The 23,143-nt window shown below is 40.6% G+C and overlaps 1 protein-coding gene across 1 annotated transcript in view; it reads right to left on the bottom strand.

Moving 5' to 3' along the window:
* FAM208A (family with sequence similarity 208 member A) overlaps window positions 1–23,143 on the bottom strand; it is a 57,746-nt gene that overhangs the window by 21,126 nt on the left and 13,477 nt on the right. The window contains exons 5-15 of the mRNA XM_018556279.1: window positions 22,623–22,714; window positions 20,587–20,748; window positions 19,504–19,631; window positions 18,606–18,637; window positions 17,312–17,417; window positions 16,519–16,622; window positions 14,936–15,039; window positions 12,642–12,718; window positions 12,503–12,567; window positions 8,940–9,584; window positions 5,197–5,639 (exon numbers count right to left, since the gene is read on the bottom strand). Of these exons, the coding sequence (XP_018411781.1) occupies window positions 5,197–5,639; window positions 8,940–9,584; window positions 12,503–12,567; window positions 12,642–12,718; window positions 14,936–15,039; window positions 16,519–16,622; window positions 17,312–17,417; window positions 18,606–18,637; window positions 19,504–19,631; window positions 20,587–20,748; window positions 22,623–22,714 (1,958 nt within the window). The remainder of the gene's footprint in view (window positions 1–5,196; window positions 5,640–8,939; window positions 9,585–12,502; window positions 12,568–12,641; window positions 12,719–14,935; window positions 15,040–16,518; window positions 16,623–17,311; window positions 17,418–18,605; window positions 18,638–19,503; window positions 19,632–20,586; window positions 20,749–22,622; window positions 22,715–23,143) is intronic.

The following is a 23,143-nucleotide window of genomic DNA, read 5'->3' as shown; positions in this document are numbered from 1 at the left end:
AAGCTGCTCGTCGGGCTCCACTGTCTGCTCTTCACAGACGAGCAGACGAGTGGATTTTCGAGCCCTGATTAGGGGTCTTAACAGACCCCTGATATTTCCCTTTTAAAAGAGAAAAAGAGATTGAGAACACCGAGTCCTCAATCTTTTTTTCTGCATCCCGTTATATATGAACAGGAATCCTCTGTACTGAGTGTTCCTGTTCATTTATAACATGTGGCGATAGTGTGTTTACTATAACCACAATCATGAATGAACAGGAAGTGATGTAGATCACTTCCCATTCATTCATAATTGAGGATATAGTGAACATATTCTGTCCTCAATTATTTACAAACACTCAGCGATCACTGACTGCTTGTACCCGCTATCCTTCCAGACACGCTGTCCCAGGAGGCTGAGCAAGCGGTGCGGGGAGGAGAGCTCAAACTGACAGCTGTCTCCTCCCCCGCACCGCCGGCCAGCCTCCTGTGACAGCGCTGGCTGTGTCCGACACAGCCGCTCTCCTCCGGTGCTGGGAGGAGACACCGGCCGCTCAGTGCTCTCCTCCTGCAGCGCTCGGCTGCCTGTGACAGTTTCTCTCCTCCCCGTTGGGACACAAAGCAGCGCCCAGTGGAGAGGAGAGAAAGAAACAGATGCACCGCTATAGCGACAGAAAAATGGCACTTTCGGCATTTTGCCAAAAGAGCCATTTTCGGCCGATATATCGGTGCATTTCTAGTAGATACGCATCCTTAAGATCTATGGAAACTAAAAGATCTCCTTGACATAAAGAGGCGACAAGTGAACAAATAAACTCCATCTAGAATTTGCAAATACATACAAACACATTGAGTTTTTTAAATCCAGAATCAGACGAATGCCTCTGTTGTCTTTGGGAATCGTAAATAGGTTTGAGTAAAAACCTTAAAAGCGTTTGTTAAAAGGAACATGAATAACGCCACCCTGATCTAACAGACCTTGAACTGCACATGGAGAAAGTTAACTCTTTTGTTATTGCAGGAAACCACCTCTCGGACCCAAGGACCTGAAATATGAGCTTCCCATGTTCCCGCAAATTCCATCAGACATCCACCTCACTTGAGATGGAAAAGGCAGGGGGCGACCTTCATGCTGAAATGGACTTCTCTGAAGGTTTTGGATTGCCAAAAACGTCTAGTGGGTCGAGAGGGCTTGGATTTCTCAGACATCTTGAGATTGGGAGCGGAAAACCTTGTTTGGAAGAACAAAAGAAACTTTCAAAAAGACGGAAAAGGAGCAGGTTTACAACGCTGATCCTTATTTTTCTGCATCTGAGGTAAGGGGTCACTTATCTCCTGTAGCCTTTTTAATAATCTTATACAGCAACTCCCCCCAAAAGGTCAATACCTATAAATGGTAAATGTAAACGCCCCTTCTTACACTGGGGTTCTGCCAACCTGCACTTAAGCCAGATACTATGTGAATCAGAATGGACGACAAGCATCAGGAACAACATCAAACATGAAGAGCAGTCATCTGATCAATGCAATAAAATGTGGCTCCATTCAGGCAGTAGCCTTATCAGAACTAAGATTTTGTTTTTGAAGTGGCTAAAGTCTGAGAAATGAGGACCGTAGCCAATAATGGTAGAAGAGAAGGACCAGTTAATGAATAAATTAAAAAGACTTTCATTTTTTTGCCAGTAGAATCCTTAAATGAAGAAGCATCATCAATAGGAATAGTTGATACCTTGTTAAGACAAGAAATCGGAGGATCAACTTGAGGAATAGCTTTTTTTTTATAAATTCCTCCAGCGAAGGATACAGGGACTTGAAATGTCTAGGAAGCAGAAATTGCTTATTCAGAAATTCTCAATCTTTATAAAATAGAATGTAGAATAGAAAGCTTGCAGACACTCGAAAGGTTTATGCGCACCTAGACTAGAAACGGCATTAGTAGAAACAGCTGAATCCTCCAATTTTAAATAGGAATGCACAACTTCAAAAAAGCAACCAATCTTTCTGATGTTGAGAAATCACACATGGCTGAAAGGCAGCCATCAGACGAAACAAACTTACTCACCATCAGACAATCTGCTGAAAAAGCAACTGCAGTTCCAGAAATATCATCCTCAGAATCCACAGGCGAAGTAGAAATGCAATCTTTACCCTTATCTTTACCCTTATGTACAGGGACCACAATTCTTCTCTAAAAGAGATATAAAGTTTTCATAGAAGAAAATTCAGCCATTGTAATAAAAGACAAAGAATCACTCGGCAAGGCAGGAGATGCAGTATTAGGAACTTTAGATTGTTTTCTTTCTCTATACCATTACAAGCTATACAATCCTTGCCAGAGGGAATCTCAGCCTTACACTTATTACAATAAAGATGCAGATTATTCAGCAGTCACATCTTGCTCACCCCTCCTCAGACATATCTATATCTATAAACCAGTGTAATCATCCACAGAGTTCCCATACACTAACAGCCCCATTAGGTGTGAGGTGAGAAAAGGCAGACGAGGTGCTGTATACAGCAGGATATGTGAAGAGGCTTTTGCACTGCAAAATCAGCCCTTTCACTCCAAAGGAAAAAGGGCAAATAAAGATTGTAGCAGTCGCCGTATACGAGCAGTTTCCAACTGCAGCCGTCTGGTGCCTGTGATATCAATATTTAAATAGGAGGCACACAAACTTCAGAATAGGCATTACAACCATTGAGACAATAAATTGTAAAAATTACACAGCCACTATAATAGAGAGGAGGCAAAGAAACCTATATCCATCCAAACGCAAAATGCATAAAAATGTATGACTCCGTGGCCCTGTTCCTTTTATCAATGTAGGAATCCCCAGACGATGGCCTGACCGAATAACTAAATGATCATGTGGACTCTGGACCATTGCAGGATGTAAGTACGGAGACCAGAAACTTCCTGTATCCTGAAGACTAGAGCAACGTAAAGGATTTAACTTATCTGATATGAATCTCTAAGGGTGTTATTCACCAACCTACCGAAGGCGTCGTGGACATTGCTGGACGTAGTGATTGACCTTTGGGATTACGTCGGTGGATCAATGCGTGGGATTTTTATTTTTTTATTAAAGGACTCGTCAAAAACTTGTTTTTTTTTCCAATTAAAAAGGATTTTATTCTAAAAGTTTGGTGTGTTTATATACATTTTACTTTAACCCTTTAGTAAATGAGTAGAAGTACTCTCACTCGCTCACCCCCCGCCCCCTTCTTTCCTGTCCTGCCATGCCTGTGCTTGGATTAAGGGTCTAGTTGGGAATTTTAGGGAGACCCCACTTTTCCCCATTTTTGGGGGTGGGTTCCCCCTTAAAATTCGTACCAGACCTAAAGAGCCCGGTATGACTTTTGGGGGGAATCCAATGGGTTTTTCTTTCCATTTTTTAACTTTCCTACCAGACCTAAGGGGGCACCATTTTTTTTGTTTACATTTGCAGGGAGAACGGTCTGCTTCGGCTGTGTGTTCGGCTCAGCCGAGCCAAAGCATATGCATTTGGTTGAGCTGTTTGGCTGCCATACGGCTATTGTGAATAGCCTGTACAGCAGCCCTTCGTTTCGTCTGAACCGAAGGTCTCCGGCGGCCGAAGGATTAGCCAAAACTACATCCTCTGGCCTTTTAGTGAATAACCCCCTAAGTCTAGTCTCCTTAGGACACCAAGCAAAACTAGCAGTTGTGAAGTGGGAGGGGATATGTCCTTAAAGTGGCAGGTTTTTATTTTTTTTGTTTGCCTAGTGTCCATTTTTCCTAGAGGCAGCAGCATAACCCTACATATAAGAATTCTTAAGAGCGGTGTCCCTCAATGGACGATAGAGAAACAATTTTCACATTTAACATTCACATCATATTCATTAAGACTGACTGAATGAATATTAGCATGCAATGTTGTTAACAGTTAGCAACAGTGTACCTCACAGCTACAATATTGTTACTATCTGACTTGCTGCAGCTTCTAATGCACATTGATAGAAGCTCACAATGTACAGCAAAAACAAATTAAGCAATTTTAGTACAGGAGAGGGGTCTATATAACTGCAAGACTAAAGGTGAAGCCGTAGTTCTGCTTTAAATGTTTGACTGTTTAGGGGGGCTGCTTTTGGAGCGATTTCCCTCTCACTTACTGCCCCAGTGACCACACCAACCATTGCCATCTGCAGCTGAGACTAAGGATAGGTATTGACATAAGATGAAATGACTAACATTTTGGATTTCCTAATACAGTTGGTCTCTAAGACAATTGTCACCATAAAAAAATATTACATAATTTTCCAAAAAGCAATAAAATCTGGAAAAAAAAAAAAACATGCCTACAAAGCCAAAATGACCAACAAATCCACTGAATATTGTCTGCACATAGATGAAAAGTAATTTTAATGTTATTAGCAATGCTACTAAATGGAAAAACACATATTATAAAGGGGCCCAAAACTGTGCCTTGAGGGACCCCACAAGATAAGACAACATTTTATGACAAATACCCATGTAACACATAAGCAAATTGTGGTACAGTTAGTAATTTACAAAGAAAAAAAGGTAAAGATCTGGAGTTATAAAAGTCCTAAAAACAAGGATATTTAGTGAATACAGCTTTAATGTTAAAAAAAAAAAAAAAAAAGCTTTGGTTATGGAATGCATTCGCTGTGGTATTGTTTCGATAAGCTTATGCAATGTCACAACATTTGCTGCTAGATTAACGACTGCAGTACCTATCCAAATCGGAGACTCTTAGGCCTTGTTCACACCAAGCGCAGAGCAGGTGCAGAGCAGATCAGTTCCAGACCGGATCAAAACTGCGTCCAATGCATTCCAATGGTATTTTTTGCTCCAGTTCACATTGCAGCGTGCAGTTGCAGAGCAGATCCAGAGCAGGTGAAAAAACTGCAGCAGGCCCTATTTTACCTGCTCGGGATCTGCTCTGGAACGCATCAAAAATGCATGCAAATGCCTGTAACGCACTGAAAGCCCGTTTTAAACTTTAAAAAAAAATAACTTTACCAAAAAGAGCCTGGAACGCATCAAAAACGTGTCTAAAAGACTAGCATGCGTGTGCAGAAACCTGACCGGATCTGCTCTGCATTTGGTGTGAACAAGGCCTTAGCCCAAACCAGGTGGTGACTGTTTTGGACAGTGGATAATTCAGAACTGAATGTATAAACCTATATTCAACAGATTAATCCAAAAATCGAATGTAGCACTAAAAGCACTTACCTGGATCATTTCCTCAACTGGAAGTGGATCACTGCCTTCATCTATATTCTGAACCAGGCCATCATCCGCAAGAGGGGCGAGAGCTGCACTGTTCTCTGGAATAATCTCACTTTGGGGTTCTACATAAGTGCTTTCAATGTAATGTGTACCAATGTCAGGGGCTGTGCCAATAGATTCCACATGTGTAGAAACATCAGGGGCAGCACTAGCCGACGCCACCAAGTCCAAATTTGAAGTCTCATCATTTGTTGCCTTTTGGACGGGTAACAACTGTGCGTCCAATAGGCCAGAGCTTGAAAGTTTTTCAAACAACCCTTTACAATACTCTGCATCTGCCAACAGCTGCTCTGATTCGATTTCCTCCTCGTTCTCTTGTCTCAGATCTGTATCCTGACCACCAAGAGAAGATATTAAAGAATGTGCAGATTCCTCTGGATCATGACCTTTTGGAAAAGAAACAAGCCAGTTATTCCAGAACATTCACAAAACAGGTCTCACAAAACTGAATCGAGGTACCTGGTAGTACCAATGCGAACTGCCAGTATCCTGCAGCCTCTTAGCAACAACTTCCTGTCTACGTGCATGTGCTCCCAACAAGGGCTGAATTGCAGGTTTTCCTAACAATAGCGGGCAATGCCTGTGTAAAGTGTGTTAAAACAGCCACTTGTAGTTTCAATTGGATTACCCATATGAGAGGGTGACAAAGCAGGAATATAAACTGAGAGACAGTGATATCTTATATAAAGGAGGCACCTGTGAGCAAGCACCTACATGGCAGGATTACAGGCTATTTGCGTTTTTGAAAGCAGAAGACTTAAAAATATTGAAAATTGCTTGAAGTTAAAATTAGCATGTTAAAGGTTATTAGCATGATAAAGGTTATATAAAATGATACAGACTGGGTAAACATATACTTTAAATTTGCCATTTTGTACATCAAGTTCATCAGTTTCATAACCTGGGACTTGACAGTTCAAGAACAGTAAAATAGGGTTTAGTGCCAGGAAGGGGTGTGGGCTTAAGTCAAGGCATCATGTATTCCTTGGACCTAAGATTGATGAGGCTCCACAGATGCAGGGATCATTATAAGAGCCAACACCCATCAACTTATGTAAAAAGTATTTCATGTGTAGTATTTTTTCCTTAAAAATATAAATTTCTTTTAGAGCTGCAGCTAACTATTATTTTCAAAATCGGTTAGCCGATTATTAAGTTCGATTAATCGGTTAATCGGATAAACTATAAAATAAAGTTTAAAAAATGGCTCCAGTGATGGACTACTAGTTTGTATTGAGGTTGTAGTCCATCACAGGAGCAAGCTTGGACCGGTGGAAGTAAACAAGAAAAAAAGATAGTGTGGTGTGCAATATAGTGAAATGGAAAGTGTACAATTATACAGCAATGCATGCAGAATGGCAACGGTTATAGAGGACTACAAATCCCAGCAATAGTACATTATACAGCGCAATGCAAAATACCGCCAGCTATAGAGGAATACAACAAATCCCAGCAATAGTACATAATAGCTGGCGGCATTCTGCATTGCGCTGTATAATGTACTATTGCTGGGTTTTGTAGTCCTCTATAGCTGGTGGTATTTAGCATTGTACCACTTTATAATGTATTATTGCTGGGATTTGTTGTACTCTTCTACAGCTGGTGGTATTCTGCATTGCGCTGTATAATGTATTATTGCTGGGACTTGTAGTCCTCTATACAGCACAATGCAGAATATCACCAGCTATAGAGGAGTACAACAAATCCCAGCAATACATTATACATACAGTGTATACTGTATTGCTGGGATTTGTATTCCTCTGTATAATATACAGCACAATGTACTATCAGCTATAGAGAAATACAAATCCCAGCAATACATTATAGAGCACCATGTGTGGGAAAGTGCAGGCTTACCTGAGCAGTCTTCCAGCAACGTGCTTCTGAGATCGGACCTGTCTATCAGCAGCTGTCATCCCCCCACACCTGCTCCTCCTTACTACATCTCCCCGCGTCCCTGTGCCGATCGTGGATGTGGATGGGCAGGAAATGTGAGGCGGGGAGGAGGTGCGACGTGTGGAGCGTGGATGCGAGCGGGTCTGGCAGCGGCGAGCGTGAGGTGGGGAGGAGGTGCGGTGCACAGCGTGTGGAGCTGTGAACAGGGCCAACTGATCAGAAGCCGATTAATTGATTATTGAAAAAGTTGACAACTTTTTCAATAATCGATTATGTCGATTAGTTGCTGCAGCCCTAATTTCTTTCATTTACTAATTTACTTACTATTTTTCTATGTAAAGTCAGCACTAACAAAAAAAAGTAACAGTAATACGGGTGCACGGCTGACCCTTTTACATATCAATGTGTTCTGTAGGCTTGCATATGGGACTTATTTTCCTAACAGGAGTGTTAGAATTAGGATCTGCATGCAAAAGACTTGGGAAAGGTTTCAAGTCCCTTAGGCTGGGTTCACACCTGGGCGTACGGAATATGCGCGTTTGGCGCGCGTTTTTACAGCGATTTGCGGTAAAAGAAACACGCGACAAACGCGTGTTTCCGAGGGCTATCCGGCTGTATCCTAATGGATACGTGCGGCAAATATGCCCCAAAGAAGCTCCTGTACTTTGGGCGTAGGGCATTTTACAGCGCGTTCCTACGTGCTGTAAACCGCCCAGGTGGGAACCATACCCTTAGGCAATTATTGGTTTTCACATGTTGAGCGTTTTACAGCGCATAGGAACGTGCTGTAAAACGCCCAGGTGTGAACCAGGCCTAAGGAAGGACATCCACCACCGGAGCAGCCAATAATTGTGCCAAGCCATTGTATTGATAGCATCAGCCATTGCACAACAAGGCTGTGTTTGTAGCTCAGAGCTACTCATCTACTTATTCCTTACCTTGATGCTGTAAAGATTACCAACTGGAATCCTCCTGCCCCCACTTTCAGATGTTGAAAGGGCATACATGCTACACAAATATAGAGATCCTGTTCTGCGTTTCCCCCAGTATCTGATGTCACCTAGCAGTGTTTGATGCTGATATAGTTTGCCTACAGCTACCTGACATTTTTGCAAATAGTGAAGTAAAGCTTCAGTTCAATCTATTTTCAGTAATGCTTTCTTAAAACCTAGATAATCCATCTAAGTAAAGAGGTCTCCGTAAAGGAAAAGCAGTGGCTAAAAATTACTTGTTTCATGTTCCTTTCTGATCCATTAAGGGACACAGGAAATCTAACCGTCGGGCTATACTGCCAGCTTCTGGAGGACTGGACACTGGCAAACAAAACTGTAGTGCAGAACCTCCCACTATCGGCACAACTGTTTTGTACTAGTGTCCTAGGAGGAGCATATAAGGTTACCGACAGAAGATTCCACACAGCAATAGAACCTAGTGCACTCAAGCTCTGGGCCGATAGCTTGAAACAGCTTAACAATAGATGCAAAACAGAGAATGAGTAGTGTTGCAAAGAGCTTCTTAAATTGACAACACTATATAAATGCCTTTATTTGGTCAAATCTAAAAACACCTTACATGCCCTGGGCTTGTTTCGTCATTCTCGTGTTGCCCGAGCACACCAAGCTGTATTGCTGTAGCTTATGTTGATAGAGCAAGAATGAACTAAAATTGACTTGTCAAAAAAAAGTCACATTCATTTTGGGGCAAGTACAGTGGCTCAAGCAGTGACTTGGCTGTTTCTATACCAACAATTTTCTACTGAAAACATTGCTAAAAAAACAAAAAAAACTTACTGTCCCGATGCAAGTAGTCTTCATATTTTGGATGTTTCCATTGTGCTCCTGGACTAGTTTCAAGCTTTCTTTTCACTCCACTGCTTGGCGCTTCATCTGTTTCCAGATTACCCTTTTTCCTAGTCTGAATTAGGTTTAACAAGGAATTCACTTTGTCTGGATCATAGAATGAATTATCAGAGTGCATTTCACTCACAGTTGCTCGGCTCGTGCTTTTTCCATTATCGAGATCATCCTCTATGGGTTCATAGTCGGAGATGGGACTGAACTGCTGAACCCGTCGATTCTCCATGATCAGTTCCTTTGCATGTTTTACTAGTAATGTATATGCATCTGACCCTTGCAGATAGCTCTTAACAACTCGAAGTATCCCACTCTTCTCCCTTGGAGCTACAAACAAGGTTTTCTTATCATCGCAACTCTGTTCATAGTTTCTAAGTGTATAATCTTTGTGCTTGTAAGATCCTTCTTCTCGTCTTTTCAAATACAAGTGCACATGTTTCTCCACAACAGTGTTGAAGTTGTCCGAAACGTCTGATTGAGCCTTAAGGATGGCATAGTGTAAAGCGCCAAGAAACGTCATAAACTCAGGCATAATTTCATGGTTTTCTGGTATTAAAGTGGGTTGTACTTTGAAGCGTGACGCTGAATAAAAAGAAAACATAAAACCTGTAAGTGGAAGCAAACTGCCATATGACTAGCTAAATAAAAGTGAAAAACAGGATTAACTATGAGGACTGAAAGCTCACACAAATCAAAATAAAATATTACAAACTTTGTTCTCACCATAAACACCTCTTCTTGGAGCCCATTGAGGTAGTCATTAACAGCCAGGTTATACTGCCCACTACAGGAGGATTGGACACTGGCCCCCAAAAAAGTTGCCAGCAAGCCCATGGTAATCCTTCCTACCACAAGTACGCTTCTGTTTTGTAGCAAAGCAGTACCAAGAGCATGATCATAAACAGGAGTGGGACCTGTGTCCCTCAATTGCCTGAGGAAGAAACCATGCAGTTCCGAAACATCGGCTGTGATTATGTCACACTTTGTAGTCAATGAATATTGACTTGTATTTATGCTGGAGTGCTAGTGACTTCCCTTTACCCTGGATTCATTTTGCGGAGGCATCCGTTGTCATTTTTAGCACCCACCCGAATTTTCTGGGTTCTTTCAGCAGTCAGGAGAGCGATGGGCTTCTACGCGTTTTGAACTGTGTCCCTCAATGAACTCCAAGAAAAGGATTTTATAGCAAGCACAAAAATCCTATTTTCCTTCTCATCCACTGAGGAACACAGGAAGTCAAACTGTCGGGACATCCAAAAGAAGCCCAATGGAGGGGTGGACAACACAGTAAACATGCTCAGGGCCCTCCTTACCATAATTGCCTTTATTTGTATCGTTACTGTAATGTCATCCTTATATTGTAACTAGAGGTGCAGCGAAATGAAAATTTTAAAAACGAAAAAAAAAAAAAAGTCAGGCCGAAACCGAAAATGTTTTTTATTGTTGCAATTTTTTAAAATATTTTATAAACTTAATTTTTTTAAATTTATTTTTATTTATCAATTCATTTTTTATTAAATATTTTTAATTTTGACTTTACTTTTAAGGGCTTCTGGGAAATATTAGGGGTCTAAACAGACCCCTAATATTTCACTTTTAAAATAGAAAAAGAGATTGGGAACACAAAGTCCTCAATCTCTTTTTCTGTGTCCCCTGTTATAAATGACCAGGAATCCTCTAGGAGTCTTCCTGTTCATTGATAACATGAGAACATTGTTTGTTTACTATAACCACAATTATGAATGAATGGGGGTGATGTAGATCACTCCCTTTTCATAATTGAGGATATAGTTAACATACCATATCCTCAATTATGTACACACACTCAGCGATCACTGATCACTGAGTGTGTGTACCTTGCTTTTCTCTCTGACACGCTGTCACAGGAGGCTGATCAAGCGGTGTAGAGAGGAAAGACCAGCCTCCTGTGACAGCGCGGTCTCCGCCCTCACACCGCTCTGCCGGACTGTGATAGGCGGCTGAGCGGTGTGGGAGGAGAGACGCCGGCCGTTCACAGCGCTCTCGTCCTGCAGCGCTCGGCCGGCTGTCACTTTCTTTTCTCCCCGCTGGAACAGCGCCCAGTGGGGAGTAAAGAAACCAGGGATGCGCCGATGTATTGGCCGAAACATGGCTCTTTCGACATTATGCCAAAAGTGCCATTTTCGGCCAATACGTTTCGGCGGCCGATATATCGCTGCATCCCTAATTGTAACTGCGCAAACTTGGCGCTATACATATCCTGTATAGTAGTAATCAAAATGCTAAAAGGCATACCGAAAACATCAGAACTAGAGACTGCAGTTCAAATAGAAGACTGAAAGACTTTATGCCATAAGCTGAAATCAAAGGAGCCCTGAATACCGTGTTTCCCCGTGTGTCTTATTTTTTTTTTTGCACGAAAAAAGACACTAGGTCTTATTTTCGGGGGATGTCTTACCTGGCTGGGGGAGGACCGGACGAGGTCCCGGAAGGCGGTGTGCTGTTGCCGGTCCCGGTGTCGGATGATATTCCGCTTCCATCGGGCGTGTGGAGCGGGAGCTGCGGCCGTCGGGCGTGTAGGCGGGAGCTGCGTCTGGCGTGTGGGTGGGGCGGAAGCTGCGGCCGGCTGGGGTGTGGGCGGGGCGGGAGCTGCAGCCGGTCTTTACACTTAAAATTCAGTTTATTTGCAGCTACCCCGAAAGTAAGACCTAGCGGATCTCTGTAATATAAGACTTACCACCGAACTAGGTCTTATTTTCGGGGTAGGTCTTATATTACAGAAATCCCCGAAGATAGCGCTAGGTCTTACTTTTGGGGTAGGTCTTACTTTCGGGGAAACACGGTACCACATGGCAAAAACATGAGCATGATGTTCTGGAAAGATGGGCACATTTATGTGTCCTTGATGTCAATAAAGGCTAGAAAGTCTGTCATGGAGAGACTGACATGCCTGACGAATTCCATACGGAACTTCTGGGCCCAAATGAAGACATTTAGGACTCAGATTTAAGAAAGGGAGAATGTCCCTTTTTGGTTTGTGAGATGAACAGATTGGAATAGAATCCCTAGAATTAATCTTAGGCCCAGAAGACACAATTTTTAGAGTTTCACTCCCAGCCCCCTCCTCTGTTTTATCAGTTCCAACGTTTTGTCTTCTGGACCAAGGTGGCATAGGAACTGGGACAATGACACCTTGGTCCAGAAGACAAAACATTGGAACTAATAAAACAGAGGAGGCTGGGAGTGAAACTCAAGCTTTCAGCCCGTGGAAACCACATTCTGCACCCCACCATGTAAGATGCAAGCTATCCAGATTCACAGAAAGGTTACAGACATCATCCTACTTTAGAAAGTGGGCATGCACTCTCATGACAATTTCATACCAACTGAATGGTTCTACTACATACCCTATGATATTTGGTAATCAATTACTCTGCTCTACTACTTTATAATTGAAGCTTTGTTTTGTAGGATCAATTATCAATGTTTATTGAAACAGAAATAAAAGATATCGCACTTACCCAGTGGCAAAGTCTCTCTGGACTGCTGATAGATGAAGAGAGCGTGCAGGGGGTAAGGTTTTCTACTCTGAGAACCTGAAATGGTATATTGTTTAGTGAATAGAATTTGTTTTACATTTTCAACATCAAGGTGGTGGACTTACCATACATAGATCCCATCGGCGTTGGAAAATAGAAGAACAGGAATCCTCTGTCTGGCAGTGGTTTAACCAAAGCCTACAATGGAAAACCAAATCTACATTACAAATCATAAGGATTTAAGCAGAATTTTATGCACCATCAGCTCCCAACTATGAAATTAGGAACCAAGAGTAGAAGTAGTGTAGTTTCAACAGATGATCTCACATCTAGCTAAACACCTGCTGCATTACTCGCCTACCATTAGGAAAAAATCAAGTACTGAAATCAAGTACAGTGGAAGTGTGGAAAATATTGCTGTAAACCCCCAGTAATCAATCAGAAACAGATTACTATATTCATGCTAATGCAAGGATATTTCTGAGTAGCTAGCATGAGTTACAACAAACATTGCGGCTTGTCAAATGACCATATTACAATTACACAAATATAAATTGTGATTATGCTAGCATTGTTTTGTCCTTACTCCAGGAAAAAGTTCCTTCTTAAATACTCCCATTAAAGAGGACCTTTACCCATATCTTTAAAATAACAGACACCTTTAGAAATGTTTAGTAATGACAATCTACAAACAGATACTTCTAGATAATTGCCGGCTTTGTATTTTTTCCATTCCTTATTTCTCTTTTCCTTGCCATTCTTCTGACAGTGGCCATGTTAACTAAGGGCAGGTTACTAGATCTCACTTTACTTCCTGCAACTCTGGTACATGTGGCCATGTGCATCATCTCAGGTGAGCAAAATCCCTTTCCCTGAGATCTCATGAAATTACAGATGATTTCCCAGCAATGCTCTACTGATGTAACCTTCCCAGGATGCAATGCTTGGGCACATTACAACATTTTTGCCAAAACTGGACCAGGAAGTGATAAACTATTTGTAAGTAAATGAAAAACATGTTTAACCTTTCAAAGTACCGCAGCGCTGAATACTGAAAAATGGCCTGGATGGGAAGGGGGTGTAACACCGCGGATGTCAACTGGTTAATGAATGTAAGATGATTTTACATCAGAATGCAGAGCTGCATGCTGTCGTGATTTTTAGTGAAAGGGGGTAAAGGTCCGCTTACAATCTTTTTTAACTAGGTCCAAGTCATAACTAAATTACCTGGTTTTCCTCTCCTTTCGCTGCTCATCTACTGTACCCACTGCGGGTCCAGCAATGTTATTGAGCCGCTATTCAAATGGCTCATCCGTTGTTGTTGGAATCCAGAGGCTGCACTGCAATTCCCCTTCATATGTAACAGCATGCGACCGGAGGGAGCTTTACACAAAAGCCCTTTCTTGACTGCTGGAAGTGATGTGCTTTTCCAAGGCAACAAAAACACACCAGCTCCTAAACACAGAGTGCATAACTCTTTATGAATGCAAAAAGCCCTAGGCACTTTATGAGATGTTCATGTGCTATAATAGTTTAGGAGTTGAAGTTCTGTTGCCTTGAAACACTGGGCACATGTCACTTCTGGAAGTGATGCTAGAGCTCCTCTGTTGGACGCCCACCAGCCACTCACTGTTGGAGCGATTTTTTTTTTCTTTACACACTGGTCTGATTGCTGAATAAAGCCTTTGCAACTACTTCAAAAAACAGTGTTGCCACCATCTCTAATCCAAGTTCTAAAATTGTGTCTAATATGTACTTGTTTTACAAAGCTTTTGCATCTTTTGTAAAAAACAGATATGAAAAGGGGACAGTTTGCAAAAATGTATACCGTGTCCTTTTTCACCCAGAATAACTCTAATGCCTTTTTATTTCAGTTAAGCTGCCCCTTTAGTCTAAAGGCTTCAAAATAGCAAATGGCAGCAGTCTTCTTTGGCAAAACTTGACAAAAGACAGTGTGTTGAAAAAAAAGACAAAAAGGTGGATTTTTCAAAGCATTGCTTAGCCATAGACAGCATTTCTAGGTGGTCCCTATAATACAACAAATCTTCACTTTGAGTTCAGGTCCACTTTAGGTGTCTAACTACTGGTCATCAAGCATGACAGGTGGGCTCAATAACCAATAGCTAGGTACAGGAGGCAGCAAGCCAGCCCATGATTAGGGAAGTAAAGTCAGTAATTGCACATCAGGGCATCCTAGTTATCAGAGATGACTGGGACATTTATAGACATGCCATGCGGGTGCTTAATTTTCATTACTATTGCTGCTTTGGAACTTATCAGCTGATAATCAAAACAAAGCAAGCAACCAAAACAAAGCAATAATCACAAAAGGTTAACAGTTATAATGTAATAGACATATTAAACATTACATAGTAATTGATCAATGTAGAGAAACTCAAAACAGACAAATCTTACTAGTTTTTCTTTCTCCAGCTTCTGTAACAATTTCTGGAAATCATTTCCCGTTCTCGTCTTGTCACATACTTCACAGAGACGACTATATATCCCACCTTTCATCACTGTTAGAACATGTACCAAAAACATCACCTTAATATAATGTATTTGTTTAACCTTTGCTTAAATGCATATTTACAAATCACAGCACATTAGCGAGAATGTGGCATAACTAGTAAACTCCCCCTCTGCTATATACAAAGTTATTTTCAGGAATATTCATGAAATAAAAAACAATAATAATGGAAAGAAAACAAAAAAACTGTATTGCTGCCTTACACAGGAGGTCACCAGGAGAGGTGCTGCCTTACATTGGTGATCAGCCCCGTTACAAATATAAAGATTAGTGTCTGTGGCTACTCAATTGGTAATCACTGATATTGGTGTTGGTGATTACCAGTGGAGAGGAGAGGCCCCTCATGATTGGAGCCCAAAATTATGTAGGTACCATGAAGCAGAAAATAAATCCACCACTTCATGGAACCCGCAACAATCACTGGAGGAAGTCTATTTTTTCGCAAAAAGGCGCAATTACAAATTTGCTAATATTTGTTATTTATTAACTCAATACAGTTTTATCTTTTAGATTTAGTCAGAAAATAATTTTTTTTGTGCACGGATACTGATTTTGGTGTGTTTTAACAATTGAATTGTGTATTTTTATTGGTTTAATATTAATTTGAGAAACATTTGCGCAATTATCGCAGGGCCTACAAATTTAGTATCACCATCTTTTTATTCTACCGGGCCTGCGCTTTCAGAAAATATATGGTTTGGGGGGTCTTTTACAAACGCTAGCAACGCAGCAGTTGAAAATCAAACCAATAGGAAAAAATTGCAGAAAATTCAAAAATGGCTTGGCCAGCTGATTTGAAAAATGTTCCGGAGGGCTTGGCAGCGAAAGGGTTAAAGGGAACCCTGGATTAGGAAGGCTGGATTAGGAAGGCTGGACTAGAGGGACACATCAAAAACCAATGCATATAAAACGTATAGTTTAAAGAGCAGAAAGATCACTTTATAATATCCTGGTAAAAATATGAACATATATACTGGATCACAGAAGGAAAAAAAACAACCCAAAAACCTTACACCTGATGCTACCCTTAATGCATATCTAGACCCAAAAATGAAAATGTGATATAACAAGTAATGGAGATAAACAAAAGTCCAGCTTGTGTGACAACCATGATTGCCTCCATAGGTACAATGAAGAAAGGAGTGTAGACACAAAAGTCTGTTCTTTGCAAAAAACCTAATACAGCCACCACATCTGAGGACTGCAATAAATTACATGTTTATTATTAGATATGCTGTAAGTATATATGATTAACACCATAATTTTGGTACATAGTAGGTGCCAACAAGAGACTCTATACAGTAAACGATAAGGTGTTGCTATATCCCTAAATTTCATATGACACATCACCCCCCAACCCCCCAATACTATAGCTAGCTCTATTACCCTAAGGAAAAACATGTTGCTAACCATTTCATATTTACAGACATCTGCTTAGAAGTATTGCAAAACTGTTTGGTAACGATACCTTCTTTAAACTTCATATGAGTTTCTTTGTAGAACAGTAATGATGGAATCCTCTTTTTAATCTGTTCCAGTCGCATTATACATTCCAAATCAAGCTTCTCTGGTCTGATGTACAAAAAGACATCACACATATAATTTCGCACTACGGTTTACATATAATCTCACACTGAGGTTTACATATAATATCACACTGAGGTTTACATATAATTTTGCAATTATTTAAGTTGTAGAAAGAAAAATATTCTATCACATTAAACCTCCAAAAAATCATTCCTGACCCCCTCAAATAAGAATCATTCCAACTCTTGATAAAAGCATTGCCATACAATAAATTGGGTAACTTGCATGTTTTTAAAAAAATTCAAACTAGCCATTTTGTAATTTAATCATTTGACAAAGTTATCTCTCCGTTACAATCTGTAGCCAGCTATGAACTGCAAAATAAAGACATGTAGAGCAGTGGTTCTCAACCTGTGTAACCTCAGGATCCACATTTGTCCTTGGTCATTAAGTCACGACCCACGTTGCACTGCACTGCAATGCACAGCATTTGGGTGCAGGCGATCGAACTGCGGGTGGGAGGTTCATTTGGGGTGTCATTCAAATGAATGGCAACGCAATGCACCTTCCACACCAGAACAGGCATTGCGTGGTATAGTGCATTAATCGCATGGGACTGAGTGATTAACTAAATAAAAACAACTTCGAGGCTCCACCTTTTCCCACACTATTCGAAACCCAAAAAATCTGGGCTCAAGTATAAAGCTCAACAAGATTACATAAAATGTACTTACAGCTTGAATGGCAAAAAAATGCCATTTGTGGACTTCAGGGAAGCAAAGCACAAGAGTTTTCCATTACACAATAGCTGTCCTCTCCACAATATAAAACCATTTCTGTCTGTTAAAAGTAAACAAGCACAGTCATTAACATACAATAAAACAAACATAACATAGGCATTATTAATATACAGTAAACGTAACAAAGTATAAATATTTTATACCTTGTGTTTTATATAATTACCTTACTACAGAAACTTAACTATTTAATCAAAACAATCACCAACTAAGGCTATTCACACTGATGCTAGTATTTCTAAAGTTCATTTTACTGCCCACTGGGGACCCACCTGTCTTGTGGTGGCCTCATGTGTGTCCCAACCCCTTGCTGACCTATCAAAGCCTAAGAACATACTTATATACTTCATAGGAGTAATCCGAAAAGTAGCTGTGATTTCTAACCTTCAGTGGTACCAAATACTCCTCTCTAAATGCTAAAGATTGTCCTGAATCTCTCCTGACAAAGAATTTCCATCCGTAGCCAATATCTCCATCTTCTGCCCAAGCCAGGAACAGCAGAGGTAAGTGAGAAACTTGGGGTGTAAAGTGATGTTAAACCAAGGCACAGATTATATACACAATTTTCTACCAATAAAAAAAAACAAAAAAACATTTAGGGTTCAGTGGCATCCACACAAACAGCCTCCTATAAGCTAAATTTCACCTGAAAAACACACCACCTAGCCCAAGCATGGAGGGGGATCTCCTAGCCCATGAGATAATTCTAGGCTACCTCTTTACATCTGCAAATCAATGATCTCTCTACACATGTGGATAAACTTAGCAAAAAAAAAAAAGCAGTGAACACTAGTACAATGCACAAAAATCTCCCTTCTCTCCCTTTGCAGATTTTAACCCTAGGGCTTCAGAACAAGAGGTCATGTTTTATTTATAACCACTGTTACCACATTCGGTTTATGATGCAAATCCACCATACCTATTTGTTTTTCATTTAAAAAAAAAAAAAAACTGAACCAGTCTACTGCATTTAAAATTGTGAACACAACAGCACTGGATGCACACTGCATCTGGAGTTGAAATGCTCACACCAGTTAAGATGATGCCATTTCCCCAAAAGTTCCAAATGTTAAAGTAGAAAGATGTAAAAAAGGACAGACAAACGGCCTTAGGACAAAGCATTATCAAAAGAAAAATGTGTGAGAATAAGTGAAAAACACAACATTTTCAGTTTGAGGTGAAATTATACAAATCTCTTTAGCAATGTATACATGTAAATAAAAATACCTACCATTATATCGCTCTGTGCTGAAGGTTACAGGCCTATTTAAAAAAAAAAAAAAAGACCACCAGTTAAAAATTTACTTTACTTCTAAAACAGTTGTCTCAGACCCTGGCCCTGGGTTAAATTTTAATCAGCTGTGGTCCATGTCAAGCAGAAAACATTACGAGGACACTAGTATCCAAACCCACCGGCCAAAACCTAATTTGCGACACTGCGACACTGATCTCACGCAAAAACATAAAAATTATCTTTTTGTTTAAACTTTGGCAATAAAAGATTATTTTCATTTTCTAAGTGGATTTACTAGCAAGTCTATACTATTGTAACAGCAGCTGCATTTGCTTCTACAAAGTATTCATATCTACTAAATCCCTGCTGCTCAACATGCAGCCTGAAGGCTATATGCAGCCCTTTAGTACATTACAGCAGGTATGGACTTTGAGTCCCAGCAGTCTTTAGTTGGAGTGCAGCATTGATTTGCAAATCGTTATTTTCAGTGAATCAGTGATCAGTCTCAGGTAACATGCCCCCTGTCTCTCACTGCCTTCTGAAACGTGACTCCAGTCTGACAGTCCTCTCTAGCATTACATAAATTATGTGTGGCCCCATTGACAACCACAACTCTAAATTTTACTATTGTGTCAAATAAATTGGTTAAGATACAATGTAGTTTGCATTCAAAGCAAATATGTTGCCAAAATAAAAATGAATAAAAGGTCTCTGGGCAAAGACGACTGTTGCCTGCCTGGTCCCTCACACCAGCCCCTACAGGACACAGTAGTGGCGTTTGGCAGATTGAACCACTGAGCGCAGAGCGGGAACCAAAAAAAACTTAACATAATTAAAGAAAAAAAAAGAAAAAAGTACAGTATGATGATTTTCAAGCACACGCTTTAACACTCACCCTGTCAAAGGTGACAACGATTGCCTTGGAGCCTGTTCAGTCTTATAACCAAAGGACACAACTGCATATGGACACACATGTCGAGGTCTCTTGAGAATCTCATCAAAGCCATACTCATAGAAGTAATACTAAAGACAGGAAATGCACATTACAAAAACCACATTATGGAAGAAATCCAACTAGAACATCTGGACACTAAGATAAGAAATTGGAAGCTTTGGTTAACACCGACAGTCCTACCTTCTGGAGGGTGGCTACTTTTGTTCCCCATGGTCCCTGTGTTTGTTGTAAAGTAGCCACCGCTCCAAGCTCACTACTGTGATGGACTCCAATCTCATTTTTAGTTTACTCATTTGTATTGAGATTGTAGTCCATCAAGGGAGAGAGTTTGGAGTGGTGGTTATTTTACAACACACAGGGACCGTAGGGAACAAAAGTAGCCACCTTCCAAAAGGAAGGGCTGTGTCAGCACCAATTGAGATGATTTGAGGATCTGCAGCCGATTGATACACAAAGATACATTTTTGTTACTAGTTAAGGTACTTGAATGCATTTTTGAGATTTAACTCCAGAGTGTAATGTTATATTATAGAGATTTGTAGATTAAAGCAAAGTAAAAATCTGACAGAAAAAGCATGTAAAAGGGTTATAATACCATAACAAAAATTAAAGAAAAACATTGCAAAAAACTCAAAAGGGAATATTGTATTTTTGGTGAGTAAACATTTCAAAGTCAGCTCAAGCTTCTGTTTACTATAAAATAAGAACTGTCCATGCCAAGGGCTGTGCTGTATGTGCTCAATCTCAATTGCTGCACAGTTCTGCATCAAACCTGTGAGAAATTTCTAACATTTTTACATCAGGCAGTGTGCGAGAGGCAACAAGAAGGGTGTTCATTATGACCAGCAGCAGTGTTCCAGGATCACAGGAATATAAACAAAAAGGAGCGGGGTGAACAGGTACAGTACAACAATGTCTGGAAATAAGACTCAATCAAGGATGGTATGCTCCCTCTATGCATATAAACGTTAAAAAATCAGAACATACCATTAAACCATACTGGTAAAAAAATACCAATCCTACCTGAGTACGTTCAAATGCCCTGTAACTCAGGAGCGCATTAACTGCATTCATGTTCTTAAAGATGTGGCATTCGTGCTTAGGAACTGGATCCAAACTAACATTATTCCCAGAATATGCTTCCGGGTTATTTCTAAAGTTATCATACACAAATTTCATTTTCCCCTATAAAAAAACCAAAAGCAATTTAAAAAAGAACTTAACAAAAGCAACCAAGTACTATCATAAATCTTAGTAACTGAACAGTGAGCAAAATTCTTTAGGTTCAGGGGTGTGGAAATTTTGGAAAAAACTACTTGTCCAAGGACTAAAGCGGGGGCAGAATCTACTTGTCCCTCATGACAATCTACTTGTCCTGATACAAAAAAAATAATTTTAACCAAAACCGTATTTAGCAGTGCTAAGAAGCGCTTCTCATTGGTCAGTGCCGTCAGGTGACTGCGTTGACCAACGAGTGCTTGCAATTTGCGAGCGAAATTCAGACTACATGGAACAGGTACAGATAGTACACCCGTACTGGTGGACGGGAAGGACCGTTTGCTGAAAGGTAAGTATGGTGGGAGGGAGATTTGTGCTGGTAATTCAGTTTTCCCAAATTAATAGGGAAAATGAATTTACCCTTAAGGGTTGGTGCAGACTTGGGGATTCCCAGGACGTGTGATCGTGTGTGGTTGCATAAAGCGGTTGCATCCGCATATATGGGGTTAAATCTGCGTGGCAATCGCTGAAAAAAAGGTAGATGTACCTATTTTCACGACATGCACCGCGCAGTGTTTTCAACCGTGATCGCCCGCAGCGGTATTGCAGCGCTGAATGGCGGATCAGACGGGGGAGGGGGCGGGTACAGCTGGCTCTGCCTCTACATAGGCAAAGCCAGATGTCACTCACGCAGCTGGGTGGATCCAGACATAATTGTGGGGATCCGCTTCAGCTGCGGCGTCTCAGTATAACGCGAGCAGTAGCTCGCGGTCTACTGTGGCGTCTCAGTACAACGCAAGCTGTAGCTCGCGGTATACTTAGCTTAGGGTGACGGGAGGACGCTAGTTTGTGTCCTCCCGTTACCCTGAGAACTATGGGGAAAAGCCTTAACCCCATAGTTCTCCTTTAAAAGAATTATGTGGTAAGTGTTTTTCCCCATAGTTCTCTTAAGAGTCACAGTCACAGTCACCTCATAGTTTTCCTTTAACTAGAACCAATCCTACCCCCAAAAAGAAATACATTATAAAAAAATTTAAAATTTGCCACAAAATCTTTTTCTTGGAGTCCATTGAGGGACACATTATACTGATGGGTTATACTGCCAAACATAACTGTAGGCAAGTCTAAGTTGACCCCTCCAACTCACACAGAGGGGTTGGTTCTATGTCCCTCAATGGACTCCACGAAAAGGATTTTAAAGTGAGTGCAAAAATGGCATTTTCTTTCTCACCCATTGAGGGCCACAGGAAGTCCTAGAATGTCAGGACATCCAAAAGCAGTCCAAAAGGATATATAAAAAAAAAAAAAAAAAGAAGAAGAAGAACTGGGGACTGTCTGCAGCTTAAAGGTCTGCCTGAAATACCCAACGGCCAGAGCTGGCAGACAGGACACGATCATCCACCTGGTTAAACATGTGCAATAGCACAAAAGACATTTACAGATCTAGTGGAGTGTGCCTCGACAGAGAAACTTGCACACAAGGCAAGCATAGCATTGTGGGAAATGTAGTTTTCCACGCTCTACATTATAGCTCCAACTGTGCACAGCAGCCTGTAATTTACAGACTGCTTGCAGAGCACAGAAGCGGCCATTTCAAACAGAGCCATGAGAAGATGAAGAGGTCATCTAACAAAAAAGTAAGCTTCTGTGTTTATATACAGCAACTGCATATGCCTACTTTATGTACATGCAGTGTACATTACTAGCATTTTCTTTTTTATATATATGCCTCTGCAATGCCTCTGCAAGGGTGGAAATGGACTTTGAGCATGGTCTCGGAGGTCAAAACCGCATTTAACCAATATAACTGCATATTTTAGATGCCTTAAAAAGTATTTTACCTTGATAACTTTAAATACGAAAACGGTGCCTGTTGTACTGGCATCTAAAGGGTTGGCCTGCAATAAGTCAGCATACTTTGACAAGTACACCCCTGCAGGGAAGACAGCATAAATAAACAAAAAAATCCAATAGAAGAATGTGAAATTTTGCAACGCTACAAAAAATGTTTACATCTTATGAAATGCTGCAGACATTGATGTTACACAACAGCACAAGCTAACTGTGGTCGGAAAGAGTGAGCGTGTTTTTATGTGCATCGAGATGTATCCAATTCTCTAACAAACCACATGAAAGATGTTCCCTTTTTTTTTTTACACAATCTAAACGAATGTGCCATGCTAATCATGTAATAATAATGTGTACAACAGTGACACAGGTAAAGGGAAGGGTGGAACACAGTTCATAAGCTGTAAACTTTATCGAGTATCCATTTAACAGGTTGCACTTAGACCATTTTCCCCTTATATATAGCACTCTGCACATAAACCTGCTTATTTGTATTACAATAATAGGATAGATT

The sequence above is a fragment of the Nanorana parkeri genome, unplaced genomic scaffold (genome assembly GCF_000935625.1).
Source record: "Nanorana parkeri isolate BGI_ZX_2015 unplaced genomic scaffold, ASM93562v1 scaffold231, whole genome shotgun sequence".
In the NCBI taxonomy this organism is placed as follows: domain Eukaryota; kingdom Metazoa; phylum Chordata; class Amphibia; order Anura; family Dicroglossidae; genus Nanorana; species Nanorana parkeri.
This window is presented reverse-complemented; position numbering and strand designations above follow the sequence as displayed.